At 40.8% G+C, this 23,305-nt stretch overlaps 2 protein-coding genes across 2 annotated transcripts in view; both read left to right on the forward strand.

Moving 5' to 3' along the window:
* The window catches only part of MAP3K1 (mitogen-activated protein kinase kinase kinase 1), a 57,872-nt gene extending 50,593 nt beyond the window's left edge, over positions 1 to 7,279 (forward strand). Inside the window, exons 17-20 of the mRNA XM_066339276.1 lie at positions 1,272 to 1,403; positions 2,415 to 2,557; positions 3,045 to 3,176; positions 4,557 to 7,279. Of these exons, the coding sequence (XP_066195373.1) occupies positions 1,272 to 1,403; positions 2,415 to 2,557; positions 3,045 to 3,176; positions 4,557 to 4,706 (557 nt within the window). The 3' untranslated portion in view covers positions 4,707 to 7,279. The remainder of the gene's footprint in view (positions 1 to 1,271; positions 1,404 to 2,414; positions 2,558 to 3,044; positions 3,177 to 4,556) is intronic.
* Positions 7,280 to 10,296: 3,017 nt separating this feature from the next.
* SETD9 (SET domain containing 9) lies at positions 10,297 to 17,741 on the forward strand. The gene is made up of 6 exons (XM_066338506.1): positions 10,297 to 10,401; positions 11,079 to 11,443; positions 13,067 to 13,190; positions 14,138 to 14,253; positions 15,326 to 15,431; positions 17,606 to 17,741. Exons 1-6 carry the CDS (start codon positions 10,316 to 10,318, stop codon positions 17,691 to 17,693), a joined length of 885 nt encoding a protein of 294 aa, XP_066194603.1. The 5' UTR covers positions 10,297 to 10,315; the 3' UTR covers positions 17,694 to 17,741.
* The last annotated feature ends 5,564 nt before the right edge of the window (positions 17,742 to 23,305 follow it).

Below are 23,305 nucleotides of genomic sequence, written 5' to 3' on the forward strand. Positions count from 1 at the left end.
AAGTGGTCATAGCAATTTTCTTAATGGTTCATCCTTTTGTGATTTGGAATATTCCATACCTAACCTCTCATACAGTTAAAGCATTTACAAACCCTGAACAACAATTCTATTACATTTTCTTCTATTTCTGACTCTAAATGAGAATGTAAAATTTTGTTTTATTTCCAGCTAAAGTGACTGTCTGTCAAATTGTTGCATTTTCAGTATATCTGTGTAGCTTTATGTTGTTACTAAAAATAACTTTGCTAGAAAGTTTGGAATACCTGTTACTTATTTTTATCCTGAGCTTTTTCATAAAAATTGTGTCAATTGACATGCAGAGGCTTTTAGAACTGAAAAGTAAGTTTCAAATTATAAGTAGTAAGTAGTGCTTTTGAAAAAATTAATTCAAATCTTAAATCTCTCAACTGGTAGTCTAGTAAAAAATTTTGAAATCTTTCCATAATTGTATGGAGCAGGGACAAAAAAAATCAGTCTTTATTTTGAGAAGTAGTTTATTAATTTTATGAATGTGATTATATGTTGCTGCTATCTAGGTACCAAGTGGTGTTCTATATGTCCTTATTTGCTGTCAAACAAAGCAGTACACCCTAACTTATAGTCAGAGTGCTAATGTGCAAAGCCCCCAAGTATGTGTCATTATAAGAACTAGTGCAAGAAATATTTTCTCAAAATTTTGTGTTAAACCTTTTAAGTGTAATTTTTTTTCTGAAATATTATTATTTAGATAGTTAAATGTCAGGAATTGAGTTTACCTCATTTGAGCCCAGGTTATATTACAGTACTCTGAGAGACAAATTGTAAATCCAAAATCTTGAGAATCAATTACCAGTTTTGGAAAATAGAGGATGATACTACTTTTCCTTGCTTGTCTGAGTAGTTCTATGTATTGGATGATAAAAAGCATAGATTAAGATATTAAGAGGGAATACTTGCTGGAGGTTGCAGTTACCTCAGTGCCTCAAAAATAGTTAATGTTCTGCTGTTTACATATTAATGTGAAGTGTGGATAAAGTGTTGTTTCTAAGGAAGTATAAAATTATTAGGAAGCATGAAGACTTTGTCTTTAATGTGTACAATTCCATTTAGAAAGTTATTGAGGAATGAACTATGTCATTTTTTGCCTATGAAATGATTTTCATTTTGGGGGGTAGAGGAAGGACAAATATAAATTAGAAATACTAATACCAAGTTCCAGTTTTAGGATGCAGTGTTGCATTCTACTAAGAGAATGTGTAGGTGTTGATAGAATGTACTGTTTTGTCTTTCAGGGGGTTCAGTTGCTCATTTGTTAAGTAAATATGGAGCCTTCAAAGAATCGGTTATTATTAATTACACTGAACAACTGTTACGTGGCCTTTCTTACCTCCATGAGAATCAGATAATCCATAGAGATGTTAAAGGTGAGAATTACTGACAAATTCTTGTAAGAAGGGGTATTCAGAAAGCAGTATTTGTTTTGGCCTGAGACTGTTCATTCTCCCAGATACTGTCTCAGAAGTGGTATTTCTGCTGGGTTTGTCTAATAATTTTTAAGAAATCTGTTGCTGAAATTAATCAAAATGCTACTGAAAGTAATCAAAATGTTCATGGCAAGCTTGTGGATATTTGCTACCTGTGCTAACAATTTAGAAAAATTGTCTTTCTCAGTTAAAATAAGATTGAAAGGTGCCATATAGTTTTAAAACTACTGCTACTTAAATTAATGTAAATGTTTACACTGAAATTATAGTAATATCTATGAACAAACCAAGATAAAGAGGGCAGATTTCTAATGTGTGGAGATATGGTGATGAGTTTTCTTCCTTCATCCTAATTGAGTGTAAATACAATTGTACCCTGAGTAACATGCAAACTTCACTGGGAAATATCAGTCTTATTGAGCTCTTCCCTTTAATGTCCCTATAGCTGTCCATGAACAGGAGATATGTTTATATAAGTAGAACATATTGATGGGAAATGTTTGTCTTGACTAATTCTTTTTGAAATAGTAAAACTTTAAATTGCTTGTAATTGTCTTCAAAGCAACTCAGGGTTGCTTGATAATGAAATAACTAAATTTCACGAGGAGCTGCAGGCAATGAAAGCCTCCAGGGCTTTAGATCACCATTGTCTTCCATTATACCATCTCCAGGCGTTGTTCCAGAATCCTGTGTGCCTGCCCTACTTTGAAAATTTGATTGCCTCTCGAAATCTCTCAACAGCCTCAAGCTGTGTGCAGTATCATTCAGGCATAACAGAAAAGTGAGGTTATTAGACTGTATCCTTGATTTATAGATTTCCTTAATACTGGGATGGGGAGTGTCAAACTGTTTTATAATGTTGAAGTGCAGGGAGGAAGTGTCAAGTGTCTGTTCATCCTTTTGCCTTTAATAGGAAGCCAACTACTAGTGTTTTTATTGTGCTGTTGACAGGTGCCAATTTGCTAATTGACAGCACAGGTCATAGATTAAGAATTGCTGATTTTGGAGCTGCAGCCAGGTTGGCATCAAAAGGAACAGGTGCTGGGGAGTTTCAGGGACAGTTGTTGGGAACTATTGCATTTATGGCACCGGAGGTAAGAAACCAATTTTTAAAGTTATTTCAAAAATTTTGTTTGAACTTTAAGTTAATTCACGTAGCCAAATAATAGAAAATTGCTGTGTAAGCTTCAAATGTGTTTTAAATCCCTTTATTCTAAAGATACGAAATTATTCTAGCATGGTGATGATGACATTTCTTTCTTGCTGTCGAAGTTGCTTTAAGTAGTTTGCTACAAGATACAGTTTTCACAAGTGTTGTTACTAATGCCCAAATGACCGTTTGCTCAAAAGCTAGCCATTGCAAGGTATTTTGCTTGCCACTTGGTCAAGTATTACTTATTTACTAGACCTCTAGACCTGTGTAAACCTTGTGGCATTTATTTACATCACTAGTCCCTCTGTTAGCCTGAAATGTTGATCAGAATAGAGTTGTTTGATGATGTGTTGAAGTTTACTTCTAAATGACTTAGCATTAAGAGACCTTGAAGCACATAATCTGATTTTTGGTGTCTGTCTGTTCAGGTCCTGAGAGGTCAGCAATATGGAAGGAGCTGTGATGTGTGGAGTGTAGGCTGTGTTGTCATAGAAATGGCCTGTGCTAAACCTCCTTGGAATGCAGAGAAACACTCCAATCATCTTGCTCTGATATTTAAGGTGAGGTATTTTGTTACTACCAATATACTACAAAAGATGCCAAGTAATCTTGTATACAGCAATGCCAATTTTAGAAAAGTGTGTATGTAGCAGATGTTGTTGCAATAGCTTTTTTTGTGTTGGAGCTGTTAGTACAGAAGCAATATAATCATACTTGGTTCTTTAAAAAAACCCCAAACAAACTGATACCAAAAAAAGGATTAATACATGATATTCAAAATTACAGAATTGTAGAACCGTTTGTGTTGGAAGGGACTTTAAAGGTAATCTAGTTCTACCTTCCCAGCCATGTGCTGAGGCACCTTCCACTAGACAAGATTGCTCAGAAAAGTCTGTATAAGATAAAGAAATATAGTGTAACAGGCTTAAAAAAATTAGGAATAAAGTTGATCTTAAATTAGGCAGAAGATTGGGATTTGAACTTTTTCTTAAAATGCTGTAAAATACAAAGCTTTTTTTACCATAAAACATTTGTGTATGTTTTCATATTTCACAGTGAGGAAAGTAATTTTGTAAAAGCCTGATGTTCCATGATCAGATTTTGCTGAAAGATGTTTTCCATTATGCCATCCTATATATGATTTTTGCCCCTTCCTTTACTACATCATCCATCTTGGCATTCATGTTTCTTACTAAAATCAGTTACTTATATTTAATTCTAAAGGTCCAGTTGAACTGTAGGCATGAGTGAAGAAAATACTGCTGCAAGTAAAGGAAGTGTTTGCAGAAAAAAGACATTGCAGAGCCATACTCAGAGATATGTTCTAAGTAAAATCACTTGTGCTGAGAGATGTAATTGTCTTGGCTCTGTTTCTGTGAATCTGGTGGTGCCACTCTAGTGTTCCCAGTCCTCCTGCTTTAATCCATCTAGATAAAAATAAAAATAATTTGATTGGGAGAGATCTCTGTCTTTCTGAGAAATACTTGCCTTTGGGTAATAGCAGAAATACAGTAAAGGCAGTGGAAGAAAGCACACCTGGTTGAACTTAGTGTAGTGTAGTGTAACATTGCTCAGCTTAATCTCCCTCCGTGGTGATTCATGCCAGCTAACAGTGAAGGCAGATAGTAGACTAAAGAATGTCCAGACATGTGGCATAGGAGCTGTTCCTGTATGGCCTGCTCAGAGATATCACTGCAGGATATTGGTGTGAGAAGAACTTTTAGAGAAAAGTAGCAAGAGAAAGTCAAACTAAAAAGCAATAGGCATAAGGACAATAAACTGAATGAAATGGTGTAATCTTCAAACTGCAGTAGGAAAAACGCTGAACAGAGAAATCATAAATCTAACTCATCAGCTGAAATTATCAGTTTATAGAATGATTTTGGGGTAGAAGAGGGGCTTAATCACTGACTTCTAAAAAGTTATTTCCCTTTGTTCAGATTGCTAGTGCAACTACTGCTCCATCAATCCCAACACATCTGTCTCCAGGCTTGAAAGATGTGACTCTTCGGTGTTTAGAACTTCAACCTCAGGACAGACCCCCTTCAAGGGAGCTGCTGAAACACCCAGTCTTCCGTACTACATGGTAGCTACTTGTCTGTAAGGCTGAAATACTGAAGAAAATGCTACTGAATATACAATAACTGTCTTGCAGTGCAGTTAAGTGCAGCAAATTACATTATTCTGCTGGCCTTAATGATAGATAAGGCCAGTGGAGGACAGTACCTAAGTATGTGATTGACAAATCAAGATCTTTACCTAAGCTCAGTATGCAACATTTGACAATTCATGCAGAGATTTGTAAACTGTGCCTTTTTAAACATCTGGCCCTATGTTAACATAAAAACATTTTTCTGTAATTCTGCATGATTATTTAGCAGGTAAGTGATTTTTATTTTATTTAGAGCACTTTTTCAGCAATATTAGAAGCTGAGAGGCTCAAGATCTATTTTAATATAGCAATCACTGTTCAATTTCACATGTAGATGCTCTGCAATTAGTAAGTTTTCAGTAGTGGTTAAAAGGACATTCTGTATCTGTCCCTTTTAATTACATGATGTTCTCTGAGTAAGAAATCCAAATATTGATGGAAACTTTAAAAAAAAGCATTTGCCTTCCTATAAAGTAAGAGCAGGCACTCATGGTTCACTGTGCATTTACTGCTGGCCATGTAATTTCTTTTGAAATCAAAGTTTGTTTTTGTATTTTTAACTTTCATGAAAAGGGGATATTTTAAAATAGTCTTTAGAAAAAAAGATGCAAGCTGTGTCATGGAATATTTTCCTGACACAAGAGTTTTAAAACCAGATTTGCTGGAAATCTGGGATAAAATGCCACCTTCAACAAGGATATGTTGAAGGCTCTGATAGTATAGGTTATTTAATAAACAAGATTGTTCTGTATAAAGCAACCTAGTCTGAACCATGCTAGAAGTTGTTGAGCCTTTTTTTTTTTTTCATATAGCAGTTTCTTCTGGCAAATTGTGTAGAGAAGTTTCATGTCAAAGGCCCCCCAAACCCAACTCCCATTAAAGTTTTAATGGGAGACTTTGGCATGTACTTCAGTGTGAGCAGGTGCCAAATGAGCAAATCTCATTCTTTGTTTAAAGAAACTGAGGTTACATTCTCTACTGATGACAAGTTTTACCTGCTGTTTTCCTTCTGCCGTACATCATCTATTTACTGTAGCCATTAGTGATAATTTAATTTGAAAATGTTAAAAATATTACCGTAAGAAAGGTATTTATTTTAACAAGAAACAAACTTGGACTTGAAGATCAAGATAAAGTAAAATGTGAAGTAAAGCTTCACCTGTAGTGCAAAACTTGTTGGTTTTTAGGAGCTGTGAGGGGTTTTTTTTAAAACAGGTTTTTAAAATTATTTTAAAGGCAGGTTTTTAGATTCTGATGCATGTAATTCTGAAGGAAAATGGCAGCTTTTTCTTTTGCTTTTTTAAAAATGGGGATCTTTTTTAATCTAATAATGATTGTGTTTAATCCATTTTGAAAAAAATACTGTTCATGTTACAACTCTTCAGAAGCCAGTTGGATTGTTGAACTCAAATAGAATTGGTTATTTTCAAAGACTCAGGACAAACTAAATAAGCTATAGTACCTTAAAAGTGTATAATACAAATTGGAAGCCAGACATCTTAAAGATAAGTTTACATGAATGATAGTGCTCATACTAATAAAAAAAAAAAAAAAAAAAAAAAAAAAAAAAAAAAAAAAAAAAAAAACAAACACAACAAACAAACAAAAAACCAACAACAAAAAACCCATGTCATTAGTTGTGAATGTGTTTCTTTTGGAAATTTTACATTCCTTTGTTTTTGAAGATTGGCAGATTTTGAAGAGTTAAAAAGATAATACTGAAATGTGAAGTTTGGTAGCTCTGTTTTGTACTTGACTTTTTTTTTGACCACTTTAGAATTTCTCATTCTAATAAGATTGTTTCCAAGTCTCTCTTATGTGCAAGCTTTAAAGGATGCACTCTTGCCAATTCATGTACTGGAAGATCATTTGTCAGATTAATACTGTTTCTGGCAGAAATGTAAACTGTATAAACTGATGAACCTCAGCTAATCAGTATTACTATGTAGATCACCATGCCTACCACATTTCAAACTCAAACTGCCTCTTAGGTGTCCAAATGCATTTGTTTGAGTTTGCATTTCCCTTGGCTTGCTGGTAATTGTGGTGTTTTTAAAATGGAGATGTGATGTAATATTCTTATTTTCTTTGGATCAAAGCTGGACTGAAAATTGTATTGTGTAATTATTTTTTTGTGTTCTTAATGTTATTTGGTACTTAAGTTGTAAATAACGTCTACTGCTGTTTATTCCAGTTTCTACTACCTCAGGTGTCCTATAGAGTTTCTTCTACCAAAGTTCACTTTCACAATGAAATTATATTTGCTATGTGACTGATTCCTAAGACTTCCAGGGCTTAAGGGCTAACTTCTATTAGCACCTTACTGTGCAAGCAAATTTTACAGAAATCTCTGGGTTAAGAAATTTGGCTTCATTGTATCCTTTGTTATTTTAAATATATCAAGATATTTTAATTAAAAGTTTTTACCCCATTGAACCAATTTTATATAGTATAATTTGTACGTATTTTGGTGTTTTTTGTCTTCATAGTAAATAAAAGGTTTTGAACAAACTTTGTCCTTTGCTTACTGTAAGATGAACACATTCCTTTTACTGATGGAAATAAAATATTTCTGGTACACTTCACTGTTTATACACAATTTCATACATTTGATATATCAAAACTTAGTTTCTAATATTAAATGATGCAAGTGAGTGAATACTGGCCTACATATATATATATATAAATACACCTTGGCTAAATTAATAAAGAATTTTATTAGATAAAGGGCAGCAACAAAGACTAATTTCTTTTTAAAAAAATAATTATACAGACAGGAATTTCTCTTATGACAGTACTGTTATCTGCAAACGTCAGAGGCTTGATTATGCCTTTAAGCCAAGAATTATTTAAATTTTGCAGTACTGGAAATGTAACAACTACTTAATCAGGTGAGCTGGCTAGGTCAGTTCTGAAGCCATTGAAGTGTGTGTTGGAAGTTAATCTGTTGTTTTATGTTTCTGGTGAAATGACTCTGTTGCTTAAGATTTTGGTAGCAAACATAAGCCTTTTCTTATTTAGGCAATCCATATATTGCAACGCTAGGGCTTGCTTCAATGCTTGTCTTTCTCCAGATATTTTTGGAATTTAAAAAATTAATTTTTTTAATAGAAACAGATTTCAACATAGACTTCATTGTGATTACAAATTCTGTATTTGAAGGACTGCACTTTTAATTATTTTCATTAGGTATGATACTTTCTGCAAATAGATATGAGTGTATCAATTCACCAGAAAAAACTGATAAACTGGTTATAATGTGTCTTTCTGTGGTTTACTACAAAAGTTCTGAATCTTGCAGTACACTGTGGTAGCGTGATGTTGCAGCCTCCTTCTTAGGAGCAAGGGCTGGCAGAGATCGCTGGTGCCCAGCAGATAGCAGTGAATTTCAGACACCAACTGGGGGAACCAAGTGTGTGTGCTGGGCATGTTCAGTTCTTCACGGGCAAAGGGTCAGCTCTGTGCCTGGTGTGACTTCTCCAGCGGGAATAAAACCACATTTCTGCGTGCTGGTCATAGCCTGATGGAGTTTCATCTTTGCAAGTTCTTCCTCGAGGCTGAGGACTGCTTCCAGAACATGCTGGAGTGTCACAAGGGTCATGTCTGTCCTTTCATCACAGGAAAGTGGGCAACTTGTGTGCATGGCTGTTCTGACCTGACAGCCCACCTCCCAAAGCTCTCCATTTCCCTCACTAACTTCTCACTTGTTACTTACTCTTCCTTAATGACCTGAATCATGCTGTGACTGCCTTATTTTTAAGAGCCACAATATCTGTGTATTGTGGTGTGGTGAACAGGTGTTTTATTTTCTGTTTTTAGTACATGGCTGCTGAAACCAGAGTTGCAAGTACTGAAGTGAGACCTTTCTTCCCTGTTATAACTGAGGAGAGCCAGGAGATGGCAGGGAAGCACTTTGTGGCAGCCACTGTGCCTTTTCCTGCATTTTCCCTCAATTTCTTCTGTTCACAATAGCCCATCGCCCAGGTCCTGTTATTGGAAAAGATGTCGCAAGACAACAGTAGAATTAAAGTGATTATGAGATAAATCAAGGCACAACTTTAAATATTTGTAAAGCTCTTAGATGGGAAGTTAATTCTGACAGTTACATTGCTTTTGATGGGCCAGTCTCAAATTCCCAAACTGTTGTCAAAATTTCAGGTCCTGAGGAGGCAGTGTAACCCCTTAGAGTGTTTTGAGGTCTGATTTCTTTGTTTACTCCAAACCCAATTCTCAAATGCTAACCATTTCTGCTTAAAGTAAAACACATGCATACATGTTCTTATTTTCCCAGGTCATTGGCAGTGTCAACTAGAACTGCAGATAAGAAGCAGCATGCAAATAAAGTTTTATGAAACTAGGTATCCAAGTAGCCAAAGGACAACAGTAGCTGAAGATGATAAAAATACCCTTATCTTTACTCCTGTGGTGGTTTGTAGAGAATGATTTGGGGGGGCATCACTGATTTTTGAAGACCAGTTGCTGAGTAATTGTTCTCACTAGATTTTTTAAAGTCACCTTAGAGATAAGTGATGGTAGACTGGCATGAAAAGGGCTTATGCCCATTTGTAAATGCTCATGATCTGTATATCCTTTCAGTCTGTGCACTTGGATGCTGCTCCTTGCTGTATGTTGGTCAGTGAGAAGCACCTTTAAATCTACAGTAGCTTATGATGCTACAAAGTACAACTCATGTCTCCTTGTTTTCACAGCCAAATACTAGCTAAAACTGTGGACAGAAGTGTAACAGGTCTCCTGCCTGTAACTGAGCCACTCTGACACGGATCACAGCTCTGGATGACAAGACTTACAAGGAGCAGCTGAGGGAGCTGGGGTGGGGGTGGGCTCAGGATGGAGAAAAAGAAATTCAGATGTGACCTACCTGAAAGGAGGGTGGAGCTAGGCGCGGGTCAGCCTCGTCTCCCACACAACAGGACACGAGGCTGTGGCCTTGAGCTGCTGTGCGGGAGGTTAGCGTTGGGTATCGGGAGGAATTTCTTCACAGGAAGCGTGCTTAAACATTGGAATGGGCTGCCCTGGGAGGTGGTGGAATCACTGTCCCTGGAAACGTTTAAGGGAAGATTGAACAATATACTCACGGTATTTGGTCATGGACTGGAAAAGACCTATCAGATAGGTCTTTTCCAAAGTAATTCGTTGTGTGACCGTCTGAAGCATTAACAGCCCTTAGCATCGCTAGAAGCAGGCGCTGGATGATTTTGGAGAGGTGATCTGACAGTGTTAGGAGTGGTCTTCAGTGGCCGCTTCTAGATAATTTTTAAACCAGCTTTTAACCAGGTCTTGTCTTTTTGGATTGGTCAGTGCAACACAGGAGGTGAAATGAAACATTTCCGAGAGAAACGTGTGTATTTACGCCTGTCAGTGCGCGCCCGGGAGCTCCGGGCCCGGGGGGCTCTCGCGTCACGGCCCCGCCGGCTGCTGGCAGCCAATGGCAGCTCAGGATACAAGCGCGCCGGCGTGTGTCCGGAGCGCGGATTGGTTGTCCCGCGGCCCGCGGGGGCGGTGTCGCGGCCGTGAGGGGAGGCCGCCATGCTGCGGGAGCTGCGGCGGCGCTGGCGCTCCTACAAGTACCGCTTCGTGCCCTGGCTGGCCCTCAACCTCCGCCGCCAGCGCAGGTGAGGCGCGGGAGAAGTCCCGGGCGCCAGCCCAGACCCCGTTGCCCCTCGTCGGGATGGTCTGGGGCGCCGCAGGAGCTCGCTTGGGTTTATCGCTCAGAAGTGCTTCAGCATTTGTCACCCCTTGGCTGGCATGAATTCTTAGTTAGATACCTTAAAATGGTGTTCGACGTGATAGATAGATAGATAGAATTTGTTGGTAAGGTGTGTATGCCCTGTTTTAATCGTAAAAGTAGTGTTTGAATTTAAGTCACCATGACATGATTATAAATAACAAAATTAGTAACTAAATTAAAACCTTCCTTGCCCATGTGATATTTGTCCCGTCTCATTTAAAGTGTAGTGAGCTGTTTGTATATTTTAAAACAAGCATCATGATAATTATGTTTTATTTTCAGTGTTTTTTTCACTGAGAGCTTAGTAGGGTTTAACCTACTGATGATAAATACTCAGAGGTAATGATTTATAGTAGAACAGGTACTGGTTTTAACTAAACAGCCTATTTAGTGTTTTTAGTGTTAAGAACAGTGGCTTTAGCTCAAACAAGCATGAAAAAAGCTTGAAGTTTTCTAAAACATCAGTGTATCGAAGTTACTGGTGCTGCAAAATGGCTTTTCCCTACTTAGAAAAAGAGTAATGCATGTTTCTAATTTTAAAATGTTATATTTTATTTACAGGACCCTTCGATATGTTCCTGAAAGCTCTCAAGACAAAATTATTGCTGATGAAGATGTCTTTGAAATTTTACTGAAAACATTTAAAGCTCTGTTCATAAATGACTTCAGGAGACAATCAGATATTCTGGCCTTACTTCCAGAAGTCAAGTGTCAATATCTGGAATTACTTACTGTGCAGCAGAAGCGTTCAAAAGTAAATTCTTGTAACCATCAGGGTCAGCCCGTGTTTACTCCTGAGGAAGTTTTGTTTAACACGCTTGGGTTCACTGTTAGCAGAGAGCAGAGCTCCCTGGTGTCTGCTGGAACTGGAGTCTTTGTTACCAAAGGTTTTGTACCGAAGGGGACAGTTGTGTCTATGTATCCTGGTAATGGAATATTTGTATTTTTGATCAAGTTAAATGGGACTCTAACCATATGATCATGAAATGCCACGTACTTACACTAATTTTTATTTTATGTGTTTTCTTTCTGTCATTCCTTTGCAAAATCGCCGGTTAGGCTGCTTGAGAATATTTATTAATTATCTAGAGTTACTTTGGAAATACAAAAGACAATATTTTGAAGGATAATTTTGTTTATTAAAAAAATGAGTTCTTAAGGGCTGATTTTCTATCAGCTGCAAAATTTGTTCCAGATTCTTTGAATGTAAATGGATGAGAGAAATTTAAAGTAGGTGAACAGTACAGTTTAATTCCTTGGGGTTTCCATTTTGGTTCAGGATCTGAAAAATGAGATCTTCACGCAGGTCAGTAGGCAATTGCATGAGCTTCTTCAAAGTACAGAAGTACAGAATGGAGAATGAAAATAAAACCTTCACTTAGTAGAACTTCATTCTATGAAGTATGTTTGGGAAAATCAATACTTCTCTATTCCTCATTTCTTGGAACTGTATTTGCATACATTTCTTAGAAAGGTTTGTAATTCTATCAGTATGGTCAAGCTAGCAGCTCTGCTGAGTTGCTCTGGGTTTGTTTCTGTTTCATGTGCCAGCAAAACCATCCCCTGTGGTCTCTGGCTTGTGCCAGCTGTGCAGGAGTCAGAGCAGCCCAAGCTTCCACTGGGCATTGCAGTGTGTTTTTTGGAGTGCCTGGCCATTGCCACTGATTACTCAATTAGTGAACTAATTGTCCAGTGACAGTGAGAGAGCCTGCCACTTTTGCACCTCACTTCAAACTTCGGGTGTGAGTGTAGGCTCCTTCCGAGTCTCCTGTAGCAGCTCTCCCAGCAAAACAAGAGGATGGGCTGTTGAAGTGCCTTTTCAGGGTAATGGAGAAGCCTGTGGCTGGGGATGGGACTCAGGGGCTTTGCCTGGCTCCTTGGAGATTGCAGTGCAGGATTTCTGCAGAGGTGCTGAAGATGTAGAGGGTGTGAGTGGTGCAGCACAATAATTTCATGAAAAAATGGCAAGACAGTCAGCTGATGCTTTTCTGTGCTTGGAAGTTATGGCAGGTTAAATCCTCTCCCCAGATTTGGGAAATAACAGTCTGCTGAAATAATTTGGTTTTGGTTTGTCATTTTTCATCTCTTGGACCAAACAAAATCCCTGGGGTAATGGAGGGAGATATTTCAGATTCTTTGCTGAAACTCTGTGTGTTTTTCAGAGTCCTGACACAGTAGTAACAAAACAGGGTGGTATCTTAAGCTGTGTTTTCCTGAACAAATATCACCTGATGTTTTAATCTCTGAAGCACACTAGTTGTCTGTGAGGCTTTATCTGCCTCTCCTAGAGATGCTTGGTCCACGCATTCTGTGGACTTTGAGGCTTCTCTCTTTGAAATGTATCAGCTCATTTAGTTGAGAGGGGATTCTTTTACATCCCAAAAAGACGTGTCTGAAAGCTTGTAGGTTTACAGATGTCAATGTCACTAAGGGAGAAGGGACTTCTCTTCTACCTGCTGTGTCTCCTTTGAATTTCTTTGTGGAGGGGACTGAAAGCCCATTCTGACAGTTAACTTATTTTCTTCTGAATAATATCTGTCTTGCAACAGGCACAGTATACAGAAAGCATGAGCCCATCTTTTTCCAGTCCCTTGGCAATCCCTTTATTTTTAGGTGCATTGACGGTGTCCTTATTGATGGGAATGATAAAGGACTGTCAAGATCAGTGTACAGGTAAGCAAAATAAATAGAGGATTGTCACTCATCTGGTTTAAAACAGGGCTACTCCTCGTCTCAGTTCCCTGTTTCTTACCCTGAATGGTACATGATTGTCATCCAGTGTACATTGCTCATGACACAGACAGCACAACAGTGAGAGATGCTCCATGTGACCCATTATGTGCTTCTGTAACACCAATGTGATGCATTTTCATGTAGAGACTTTCCTGTACAGAATATATTTCTACTAGAGCAGGATGTAGTGTAAAAGTATTGAAATGTTCCTGAGCCGTTGTTCAAACCTGCCTACTTCAGTTCATTAAATCAAACTCCCTGCTTCTTGCAGGGCTACCTAAAACTGAACTGTTTGACTAAGGGCATCATGTATGCACACTCCTTGAGCTGTGGCAGACTTGGTGCTATGACCACTCCCCGGAGGAGCCCTGTGACCAGCCTGTCAGTGAAGAATCTTTCCATAATGTCCAGTGTCTGAACTTCCCAGACACTGCTAACTGCTTGATCTACCTTAAAATACAATTTGCTGCAATTTGTGTTTAAATGTGATGTGAAAAGAACTGGGAGAATGATATAAAATAATAGCTAGTTTGAATGATAATACCTACTAATACCAGATTTTAGTTTCTGGAATGAGTTTAAAGCTGATATTGTAATGAGTTTTTGTATTTTTAGAGATAAGTGAAAGCTGTTAACACTTCTGTAATGGTAACGTTAGATGTTGATTTGTGGAAAAACGTGTGGTAGTTTTGTGCAGGTTCTTCCAGCAGAGTCTGAAGGACCCCACAGAGTAGTGGGAGGTGTTGGTCTGTGCCCATGCCCTCCACCCCAGGTGGGTTGGGCAGCTGTAACTTTCTGCAGGGACTGTGGCCATGCCAACAGAGGAAGTAAGATAACCTGTTAGGAGAAGCAGCCATAATCCATGTTAATGCTGTTGGGCATTTCAGGTCCTGCAGCAGAAGAGATCAGCTTGGCCCTTTCCAAATGAGTGATGAGAGCTGGCTCACAGCCACCCCACAAAACCCACTGGCAGTGGGACAGTATGTCAACAACTGCTCACATGGTAAGTCGCCAGGTAAATTTTCTGAGTGTGAGTTTATGGATATAAATGATTTTGAAGGTCACACAGAGAACAGGAAATTGATCTTGGGAGGCAGCAGTACTGTTTAAAACAAGCACTTAGGGAGTAAAATGTTTTGGAGGCTTTTTGTCACAGCTGAGTGTTCGAATGCTTCCATGCAGCAACACTTCAAATACACTTTTCTCACTGATGCCCCAGTTTCCCACCTGGTATGTAGAATGAAAGGCACACCCCCCAAAAGTGAGATAGTAGAAAAAATGAGATAGTCTGACAAAGTACCACCAGACTGAGACAGTAGAGAGTTGCAGATCAAGTTTTCCAGTATGGTCCAGGAGGCTTTATGAGAAAACTATACACAGTAACATTTACAGTAAGATTCTATCACTCACTTTGAACTGTAAGACCTTTTTTTGATTTCCTTATATTTATGCATGAAATCTAGGAATCTGTTGATGTAATATCACTTGTTGGACCTGAAGAAGGAAACTACTTAGTCTGTGTCACTGTTGATCTTAAGTAATTCATGGGAACAGTTGTACTGTACAGAAAGTTGAATTGATACCATCAGCTTCTAAGTGGCTTTCATAGCTTGCATTACACTAAAGATTCCCTGCCTCCAAGTAGCATTCAGAAAGGTTGCTGGAGGAACAAACCAAGGATTGGCACAGGGATACAGGGATGTCCCATAAATATGTTTCTTTGTGTCTATGTAAATGGTTATTTTCTCCCTGTATTTCTGACATGTTTTTCCACCAGGCAAAAATACTTTTCAATTGTTTGCTTTTACAATTAAAATAAAATTATGGAAATGTATGGAAAATTTATCAATGCTGTAAACTACCCTGGCACTTAGCAAGTGGTGCCTCTTCATAGATATTTTGGTAACTGGGCAAAGCTCCTATAGTTGATCATACTTCTGTGTAATTCAATATAAGCCTTCAGAGGAGCTTCAGGCTTGATGAAGCCTCTTGTTCTTCTGTAGCACTACATTGGATGTTTTTCACATGTGTAAGCCCTATCTAATAACTTGTTTGTTTGTTTGTTTTATTCCTAGAAAAAGCAGCAAATGTGTGTTATCAAGAGTTTGATGTGCCGGGACATTTTCCAGTAGAACTGAAACAGTATCTTCCAAACATCTTCTACAGCCATGACATAGAGAGGTTGGCAGCAAATGAAAGAGCTTGTAGATTTGTATGATACAAAGCACAGTGCTCATGTAAAAAAAAGACAGAAAAAATAACAAATTGCATGAAGATTACTTACACAAAAGAGTGTAACTGGATGGGAGAGTTACCTCTCTGAATAGGCTAATCGTAATTGCAAGACCCTTCATTCTTTTTTCCACATTTTCACTAATGAAATCTGCAGAGTTCTGAAGACAGAGTTTTACAAACAGTTGTTGCACTATAGTGCAATTCTTCTGAATCCCATAAAGCACTAGTTTTACTTTGTCTTACAGAAGTGAGGCTTTTCAGTACATGTCTCAAATCTGTTTCAGCCTTGGCCAAAGCTCTTCTGAGATAATTCAGATTTAGGCTTCTTACTCTCTTTTTGCCATGTCTTCTGATTATGTGACAAATACGCAGATAAATTTGTGAGAAGCAACCTAAAATTGTATTGAGACAAGTGAAATACTGTGCAATATACAGGCACGGACTTAAAGTTACAGTACAGTGAGTAAAATTACAGCATCCTGTATGACTTGAAATTATGGTTATGACTTGAAAGTCCACAGTTTTTCAGAAATTAGAACACGTGGAAATCTTTCTCAGATAATCCTCTTCATTTCAAGGATGTATAAGAATTTTAGAGCAGATCATCTGAACTTTTAATGTAATTCTGGAGGTAAATATAAGTACTCTGATATTTCACTGGAGAAGGTTATGGCCCATATTAGAAAAATGGCTTTTCTGATTAAACTTAAGAGTTTGTTGAGTCAAGATTAAAGATGCACTTGGAATCTGCAGATAATTAAATTAATGCTAATAAAAAAAGCAATAGGGCTAAATTCTCAGGAAGCCTGGATGCTGTACTTGAAGTGTGAAAGCACACAGACTATGAGACTGCTTCAGGAAGGGGAATTTTGCTCTTGCTTGGAATCTGTCCAAGAAAATATGGTCTTCTGGTCATCATTTCTCCCAGTGTACAGCCACCAGATAAAAGATCACATCTGCTGCTGTTTTGAGACTGACATATACAATGCTGACAACATAGATTCTCTGGTTTCTAGATCTTTTTGTGTCTTATGACTTATTTATCTTGTTGTTTCATATGTTTCAAAATGGCCTCACACTAAATTTTTAACAGTGGAGACTTGGGTTAGTGCTGTTTTCCACTTCCTGGTTCATCAGTATCCAAGGCACGTGCTCTCCTTCCTAGAAAACGTTCTTCTGCTTTAGGGCATCGTCATTTACTAAAAGGAAGTTTAGAGGGATAGGTTTCTACATTGCTCTGTGAGAAACTGCCTGCCAGCCCCTGGTATCAGCTGACTGAGGGAGCTGGAGGTGTTTAGAAAAGAAGACTCAGAGGTGGCCTTATCACTTCTGCAGCTCTCTGAAGGGTGGCTGTGGTCAGGTGGGGGATGGTCTCTTTCTCCAGGCAGCAACTGACAGAATGAGAGGACACGGCCTCAGGCTGCATCAAGGGAAATAGAGGCTGGATATTAGGAGAAAGTTTTTTACAGAAAGAGTGATAAAGTACTGAAATTGTCCGCCCAGGGAGGTGGTGGAGTCAGCATCCCTGGATGTGTTAAAAGAAGGTTGGATGTGGCACTCGGTGCCATGGTTTAGTTGAGGTGTTAGGGCTTGGGTTTGACTGGATGATCCTGAAGATCTCTTCTGGCTTAGTGATTCTGTGATAATTGACCCATCACTGCAGGTGGCAGCAGGTCTCTGCTGCAGTTAGGAGCTCTCTCCCTGGCTGTGGGCCTTGGCAGAGACACTTTATCCAGCTGGCACCTGGGGACAGGAGTGTCCACAGGAGTGGTTTCTGATGTATGAACTTTGCTGTAGCTTCTGCTCCTGAGTTAGTGTGTCTCTTGCAGTCTTGTCTAATTCTTGTCATCTCAGAATGATTGTGTGGAACAATTGCATGGAAACATTTTTTGCACACCACATAGGCTGTGGTTTTTTGGTAATTATATTGGTTTTGCTTATATATGTTGTCTGTATTCCAGTGTTGTTTTTCCATGTTCCCTTCCCTGCATTGCACATGTTACTCAAAACTTATCTAGATGATGGCACTGGTTTAGCTTCTTGAAATGAAGAATTGAAAACAATTCGAAGGAAAAAATAACTGTTCACTTTCACACATTTTGCTTCTTCTTCTTTTACAGCCACTTGAGGTGTGTAGTCCTTGTCACTCTCAGAGACATCAAGCAAGGAGAAGAACTTTTTTCAAATTACTACACTGTTGTCAGCTGAATTCAAAATGAAGAAATCTCTGTCAATAAAATATGTATGGTGCCTGTACTTCAAGCTTCATCATAATTCTTGTGTGAGAGACACCTGTAGTTTTACTGTCTGAGAGCAAAGCTGCAGGCTTGAATTTCTCTGAAAATAGTCTGCATTTGATGCAGAGGTGAAGGTTTAACCATTTTCATCATTAGGTTCTCATCTGTCTGCTGTTGTTGATATTTCTGCATATTGGTGTTCAGCTGTCCGTAAGGTAGATCATAAAATTAAAACCCAAGTTCTGGACAGGTCAATTAATCTACCAGATTGCATGGTTGTCTATAACTGGGACTGCTGTAGTATTTTTCCATTTAATTTCCTATGCTTAAAATGGACACAGCTTGTAAGACTTATTTTCCTCTTGAACTGTATAATAATATATAATGCTAATCCTCACAGTTCACTGTAGTTACTAGGTCTTTTTCTGGTTTTCTTCAAGTTGTCCCCTTTGGTATCAGCTTGCTTTTAAAAAACAGCAGTGCAGGCAGGTGTTGCAAGCTCGTGTGGAGCCCATTTTGGAGCCTGCTGGGCCCCTCAGCTGTGCCTGTCCTGGGTTAGGAGGAAACACGGGTGTGCCTTGAAGCCTTGTCCAGTCCTGATTCCAGTGACTCACTGAAAGTTTCTTGGCATGTGGCAGCTTTCATTGGTTTTGTTCTGCAGGAAGATTTCATTATTCAGTTGCTGGTGCAAACAGGGCCAGCTATTCCCACATTAATTTTTGCTGCTGTCTGCAAACTGCTGTCAGAAAGATGAAACCAGTATTTATTGCAGAAGTCCAGGCATGCCTTCCAGAGAATTTGTGGTTGGCCTAAGCTCATGAGAGAGGAGGAGCTGGGAAGTGCTGTGCTGTTATGGATCGGGGAGTGGCTGGGGCAGCCAGGGTGCCCTGCTCAGCTGCTGAGGCATCATTTCCTTTTCAGAGTGCAGAGCTTTGTGGTGTTTGTCTTAGGTGGTCTGCTTCCAAGCATGAACCTTGCCTGTCACATCCATTTGGAGCTCCTTCACTGCCAGAGGAGGCTGGCTATTTCAGCAAGAGTTAACCAGCAGAGCTCAAGAATAGTGGTGGCAGTATGGCTGAGCATGGGTTGTGCAAGGTTTGTGGTGATGCTCAGGGAGACTTCTAGTGACATTGTTTGTGTCTTCACTGCTTGGTAAGGGATCAGAGCAGTGATCGCCAGTCTGCTGAAGAGAGTGCTCATCCTCCATGACACTGAGGAGCCCTTCTCTCCTGAGCTGATTCTTCTCCCCAGCTCTCTGTGAGGTTATTGAGACCTCTTGATTCTTGGAGGAACTTGGATGTCAAGGACACTTGCAGTATTCCTGTTTGTAGGGGCTGTGGTTCCCCATGGCACTCTGAAAGGAGGAGAGCAGGAAAGGGGTGGGTGGCTGTGCGTGTGTGCGCATGTGTGTGAACTGCTTATTTGTCCCTTTTCTCTTGCTCTTAAAGGTCCTGTTCTTTCCTGGCCACTGCTGTCAGACCTTCCCATGGCCTGAACTGACTTGCTAAGTACAGTACCACCACCACCACCCGGGGCTTTCTCTGCTGTCTTGTTCTCTTCTATTTCAGTGCGCTGAAACAGCTCATAGGGAACAGCTCATAGAAGGGCCAGAGCGAGCCAGGGAGCAGGAAGCCCCTGGGTGGTGTCAGAGTTGCTGCCTTGACTCCCTGGGTCTTTAAAAGCTGTGCTTTCAGACGATTCTATTTTGCACGTAAAGGTGATGCTGTACTTGCTCGACGTCTCCCTGCCAGCCAGCCTGCTCGGCTCCCTACTGCGTGCTCCTCCTGCTGGTTCTGGAGCTCACCTGGCAGCACAGGACACCGGGTCGGGAGCTGCAGCAAGAGGGAGCGGTGGTGTTCTGCCCCCTTAGAGCGCTGCGCCCGTCAGGCCCGTCGGCACAGCCGCGGCAGAGGAGCGGGCGGGGATGAGCAGCCGTGCTGCAGGGCAGGAGCGCGCCCGTGGCTCGGGAGCGGGGCAGGGAAACGGAGAGCAGGTTTCTGCTGGGGCATCCTGGCCTCCTGCCCTGTCAGAGGGACAAGACTTTCTCAGAGCTTAAAATTACTTTGCCCTACAGAGAGGGAAGAGAAATATAAGAACTAGTAGAGGAAGTGTTTTATCAAACTGATAGTCGGGTTTTATGCTTGTAGTGTTTGCTGCCTTGCAACTCGTGGACAGAAGAAGTCAGTCGGTGAGGCAGCAGCAGTGACTGGGTTAGTTTGGGGTGAGGGCTAGATCGTGCTGTTCATGGGATTCTCGAGCTCAGCAACACTTGAGCAGCAGCCCCAAGCCCTGTCTGGATGCAGAGGCCCTCAGCAGCCAGTCAGCCACTTTTCCGGGAACTGAGGTAGGTTTAAATGGCTCTGAGGAGCGTGAACAGCCCAGAGTGCAATGAACAGGAACATGGCACGGCAGCATGACCAGGAAGGGCTCCTTTGACCATCTGGGGGGAGCCAGTAGAAGCAGATAAACAAACTCAGTATCTGGTGGAGAAGAGCCACGAAAAGATCCTTTCAGCGCCAGTCTTACTAGCATAAGCTAATACTAGCATAAGCTTCAGTTGTGTTGCTGCATCACAGAGCCCATTGCCCTGCAACTGCTGGAGTCACTGACCAAGCTATGTCAGAGGCCTCCAGCCAGCCAGACCTGCTGATGACAGATGTATCTCTCCAGGTCACAGACTGCCTAAAGTGTCTGATGCCTCTCAGGCTGGGCTGACGAACAGTTCCTTTGCAGAAGGTGTGCTGTGGTTGAAGAGATAAGTCACCAGGTGGGGGAGAGGAAGAAGTGAACAAGTCATGTAGTATTTGAGTGAATGAGTAAGAGATTGAGCAGTTATTTACAGAAATGCTACACTCTCAAGACTCTCAGGAGTCTCAAGCCTCCATGGTAGTGGAGAAGCTGATGGACTTAGAATCCTGCAAGGTATTTAGCCAAGGGTCTGTTGAAGAGGAAGTCTGGGAAGCAGGTCATTGCATGTACCAGGAGGAAGGCTCCTCCTCCTGAAAACAATGAGGACTAGCACCTACAACAGGTATGAAGCCCTGGAACTAGAAGTCCCAACAACAGATGAGGTGGGTGAAGATTCTGGAATAGTGGGGCCTTGTAGAACAACACCACCTTTACACCACTTCACAACCACATCTTTTAGAAGTGGGGTAGTTTTAATAGGAGACTCCCTTCTAAGGAGAACTGAGGGCCCAATATGCAATCAGACCTAATGCACAGGGAAGTCTGCTGGCTCCCAGGGCCTCAGATAAGGGATGTTACTAGAAAGCTCTACAATCCACTGATTTGATTACTACAGTTATTGGTTTTTTCAGACTGGCAGAGGCAAAAACCCGAAAGTTTTTGCCATCAAAAGAGTCCCCAGGTCCTTGGGACAATTGGGAGTTTGAATGATGAGGTAGTTATTTCCTTGATTCTTCCAGTGACAAGGAATAATATTGATAGGATGATGGATCAAGGAAGCCTCAGTGCTCTGAGCTGGAGGACCACGACTGTGAGAGTAATCACCTCTCAGCTGACCTGAGCTTGTGTGTGACCTGCTGCCCCAGCTGTTTCCCTACAAATCTATGGGGTCTATAGGATTCATCAGATAATCCTAAAAGAGCTGTGTGATGTTGCAAAACTTCTCTCAATAATTTTTGAGCAGTCTTGGGAATCTGGAGAGTTTCCAGCTGACTGGAAGCTGGCAAATGTCCTGATTTTCAAGAAGGGCAAGAAAAAGGACCCTGGAAAATGCAGGCCTGTCAGTCTCACTTTAGTGCCCAGTAAAATCATGGAAAAGATTATTCTGGGAAGTACTGAAAAATAGTTGGAGGACAATTCAGTCACAGGACACAGCTAGCATGGCTTTATGAGAGGGAAAGTCCTGCTTGTTAAACCCAGTTTTCTTTTATGACAAGATAGCAGATGTAGTTGATAAGGGAAGCAATTGATGTGATCTTTTTGTATTTCAGTAAAGCTTTTGTTGCTGTCTCTCACTGTATCCTTTTGGACAAAATGTCCAGCCCACAGCTGGACAAACATATGGGATGGGTGAGAACTGGGCTGGGCACAAAGGGTTACAGTGAATGGGGTGACATTAGACTGGGGACCTGTCACTAGCGGGGTTCCACAGGGCTCCATCCTCAACCCTGTGCTCTTTGACATCTTCATGCATGACTTGGACAAGGGATGAAAAGGAATACTAAGTAATTTTGCTGATTACACTACATTTGGAGAAGCTGTTGACTCCCTTGAGAGCAGAGACCTAGAGAAATTAGAAGGGCAATCACCTATTTATGAAGTTTAACAAAGGAAAGTGCTGGATCTGGCCCTGGGCTGGGGCAGCCCTGGCTGTACAGACAGACTGGGGAATGAGAGGCTGGAGAGCAGTGCCATGGAAAGGGCCCTGGGCTCCTGGGCCAGGGCAAGTTGAACATGAGCCAGCAGTGCCCTGGCAGCCAGGAGGGCCAGGCGTGTCCTGGGGACATCAGGGACAGCACGGCCAGCTGGGCAAGGGAGGGGATTGTCCCCTCTGCTCTGAGCTGGGGCAGCCTCACCTCCAGAGCTGGGGACAGGTTTGGGCACTGCAATATCAGACATTAAACTACTAGAGAGAGTCCAAAGGAGGGTCATGAGGATGTTGGAGGTTCTGGAGGGGAAGCCTGATGAGGAGTAGCTGAGATCACATGGAGGAGTTCAGCCTGGAGGAGACTGAGGGGACACCTCACTGCAGCTGCAACTTCCTTGTGAGGGGAAGAGGAGGGGCAGGCACTGATCTCTGCTCTGTGTGACTGGTGACAGAAGCCAGGAGAATGGCCTGAAGTTATGTCAGGGGAGGTTTGGGTTGGATATTAGTAAGAGGTTCTTCACCCAGAGGGTGGCTGGGCACTGGAATAGGCGCCCCAGGGAAGTGGTGACAGCACCAAACCTGCCAGAGTTCAAGAAGTTCAGATAATGTTCCCAGGCACAGGGTTTGACTCCTGGGAACTGTGTGCAGGGCCAGAGCCAGACTTTGATGATTCTGATGGGTCCCTTCTAACTCAGCATCTTCTGTGATTCTGTGACTTGGCTGTTTGTTGCCTAAGAACTGTAAGGACTTAATCGTATCTTTTCAGTGGCAGAAACTAATGTCTCCTATATAAATGGAAGTGTAAGTTAAGTAACTGAGTTGAAAGGAGTTTAAATACATATACTAAACTACAACCATTTTTAAGACCCCAGTACTGCACAGCTAACAATTAGTTGCATCAAAACAAGAACTTCTTTCCCCAGAGAACAGGTAAGTGTTCCCCATGGCTAAGGTGCACTCTGAACATGCAGTGACACTGCTGCATTATGTTACTTTGAAGCTACATTCAAATCCCATCTGACATTTGCTATACTTTAGCCATGTTTCAAAGTCTGAGGGAAACCATTACTCCTTAGCTACCTGCTTCACTGCATGCTGCATTTTATACTCTGTGCATCACTAGGTAGATGGTAGCATGTGCTTTGGTGGTAGCCAGAGTTCTTAAAAGTGCATTCATAGTTACTAAGTATCTCTGGAAATGAAGCAGCAGACACAGCACAGATGCATAAAGAGCTTTACAAATAAAG

The sequence above is a fragment of the Sylvia atricapilla genome, chromosome Z (assembly GCF_009819655.1).
Source record: "Sylvia atricapilla isolate bSylAtr1 chromosome Z, bSylAtr1.pri, whole genome shotgun sequence".
NCBI lineage: Eukaryota > Metazoa > Chordata > Aves > Passeriformes > Sylviidae > Sylvia > Sylvia atricapilla.

Bases quoted from the DNA above. Each gene is read 5' to 3' on its own strand.
- SETD9 (XM_066338506.1), top strand. From the start codon at position 10,316: ATGCTGCGGGAGCTGCGGCGGCGCTGGCGCTCCTACAAGTACCGCTTC. The intron at 11,444-13,066 runs GTAATGGAATAT...GTCTTGCAACAG, and splicing joins AGTTGTGTCTATGTATCCTG to GCACAGTATACAGAAAGCAT. The intron at 13,191-14,137 runs GTAAGCAAAATA...TGGGCATTTCAG, and splicing joins CTGTCAAGATCAGTGTACAG to GTCCTGCAGCAGAAGAGATC.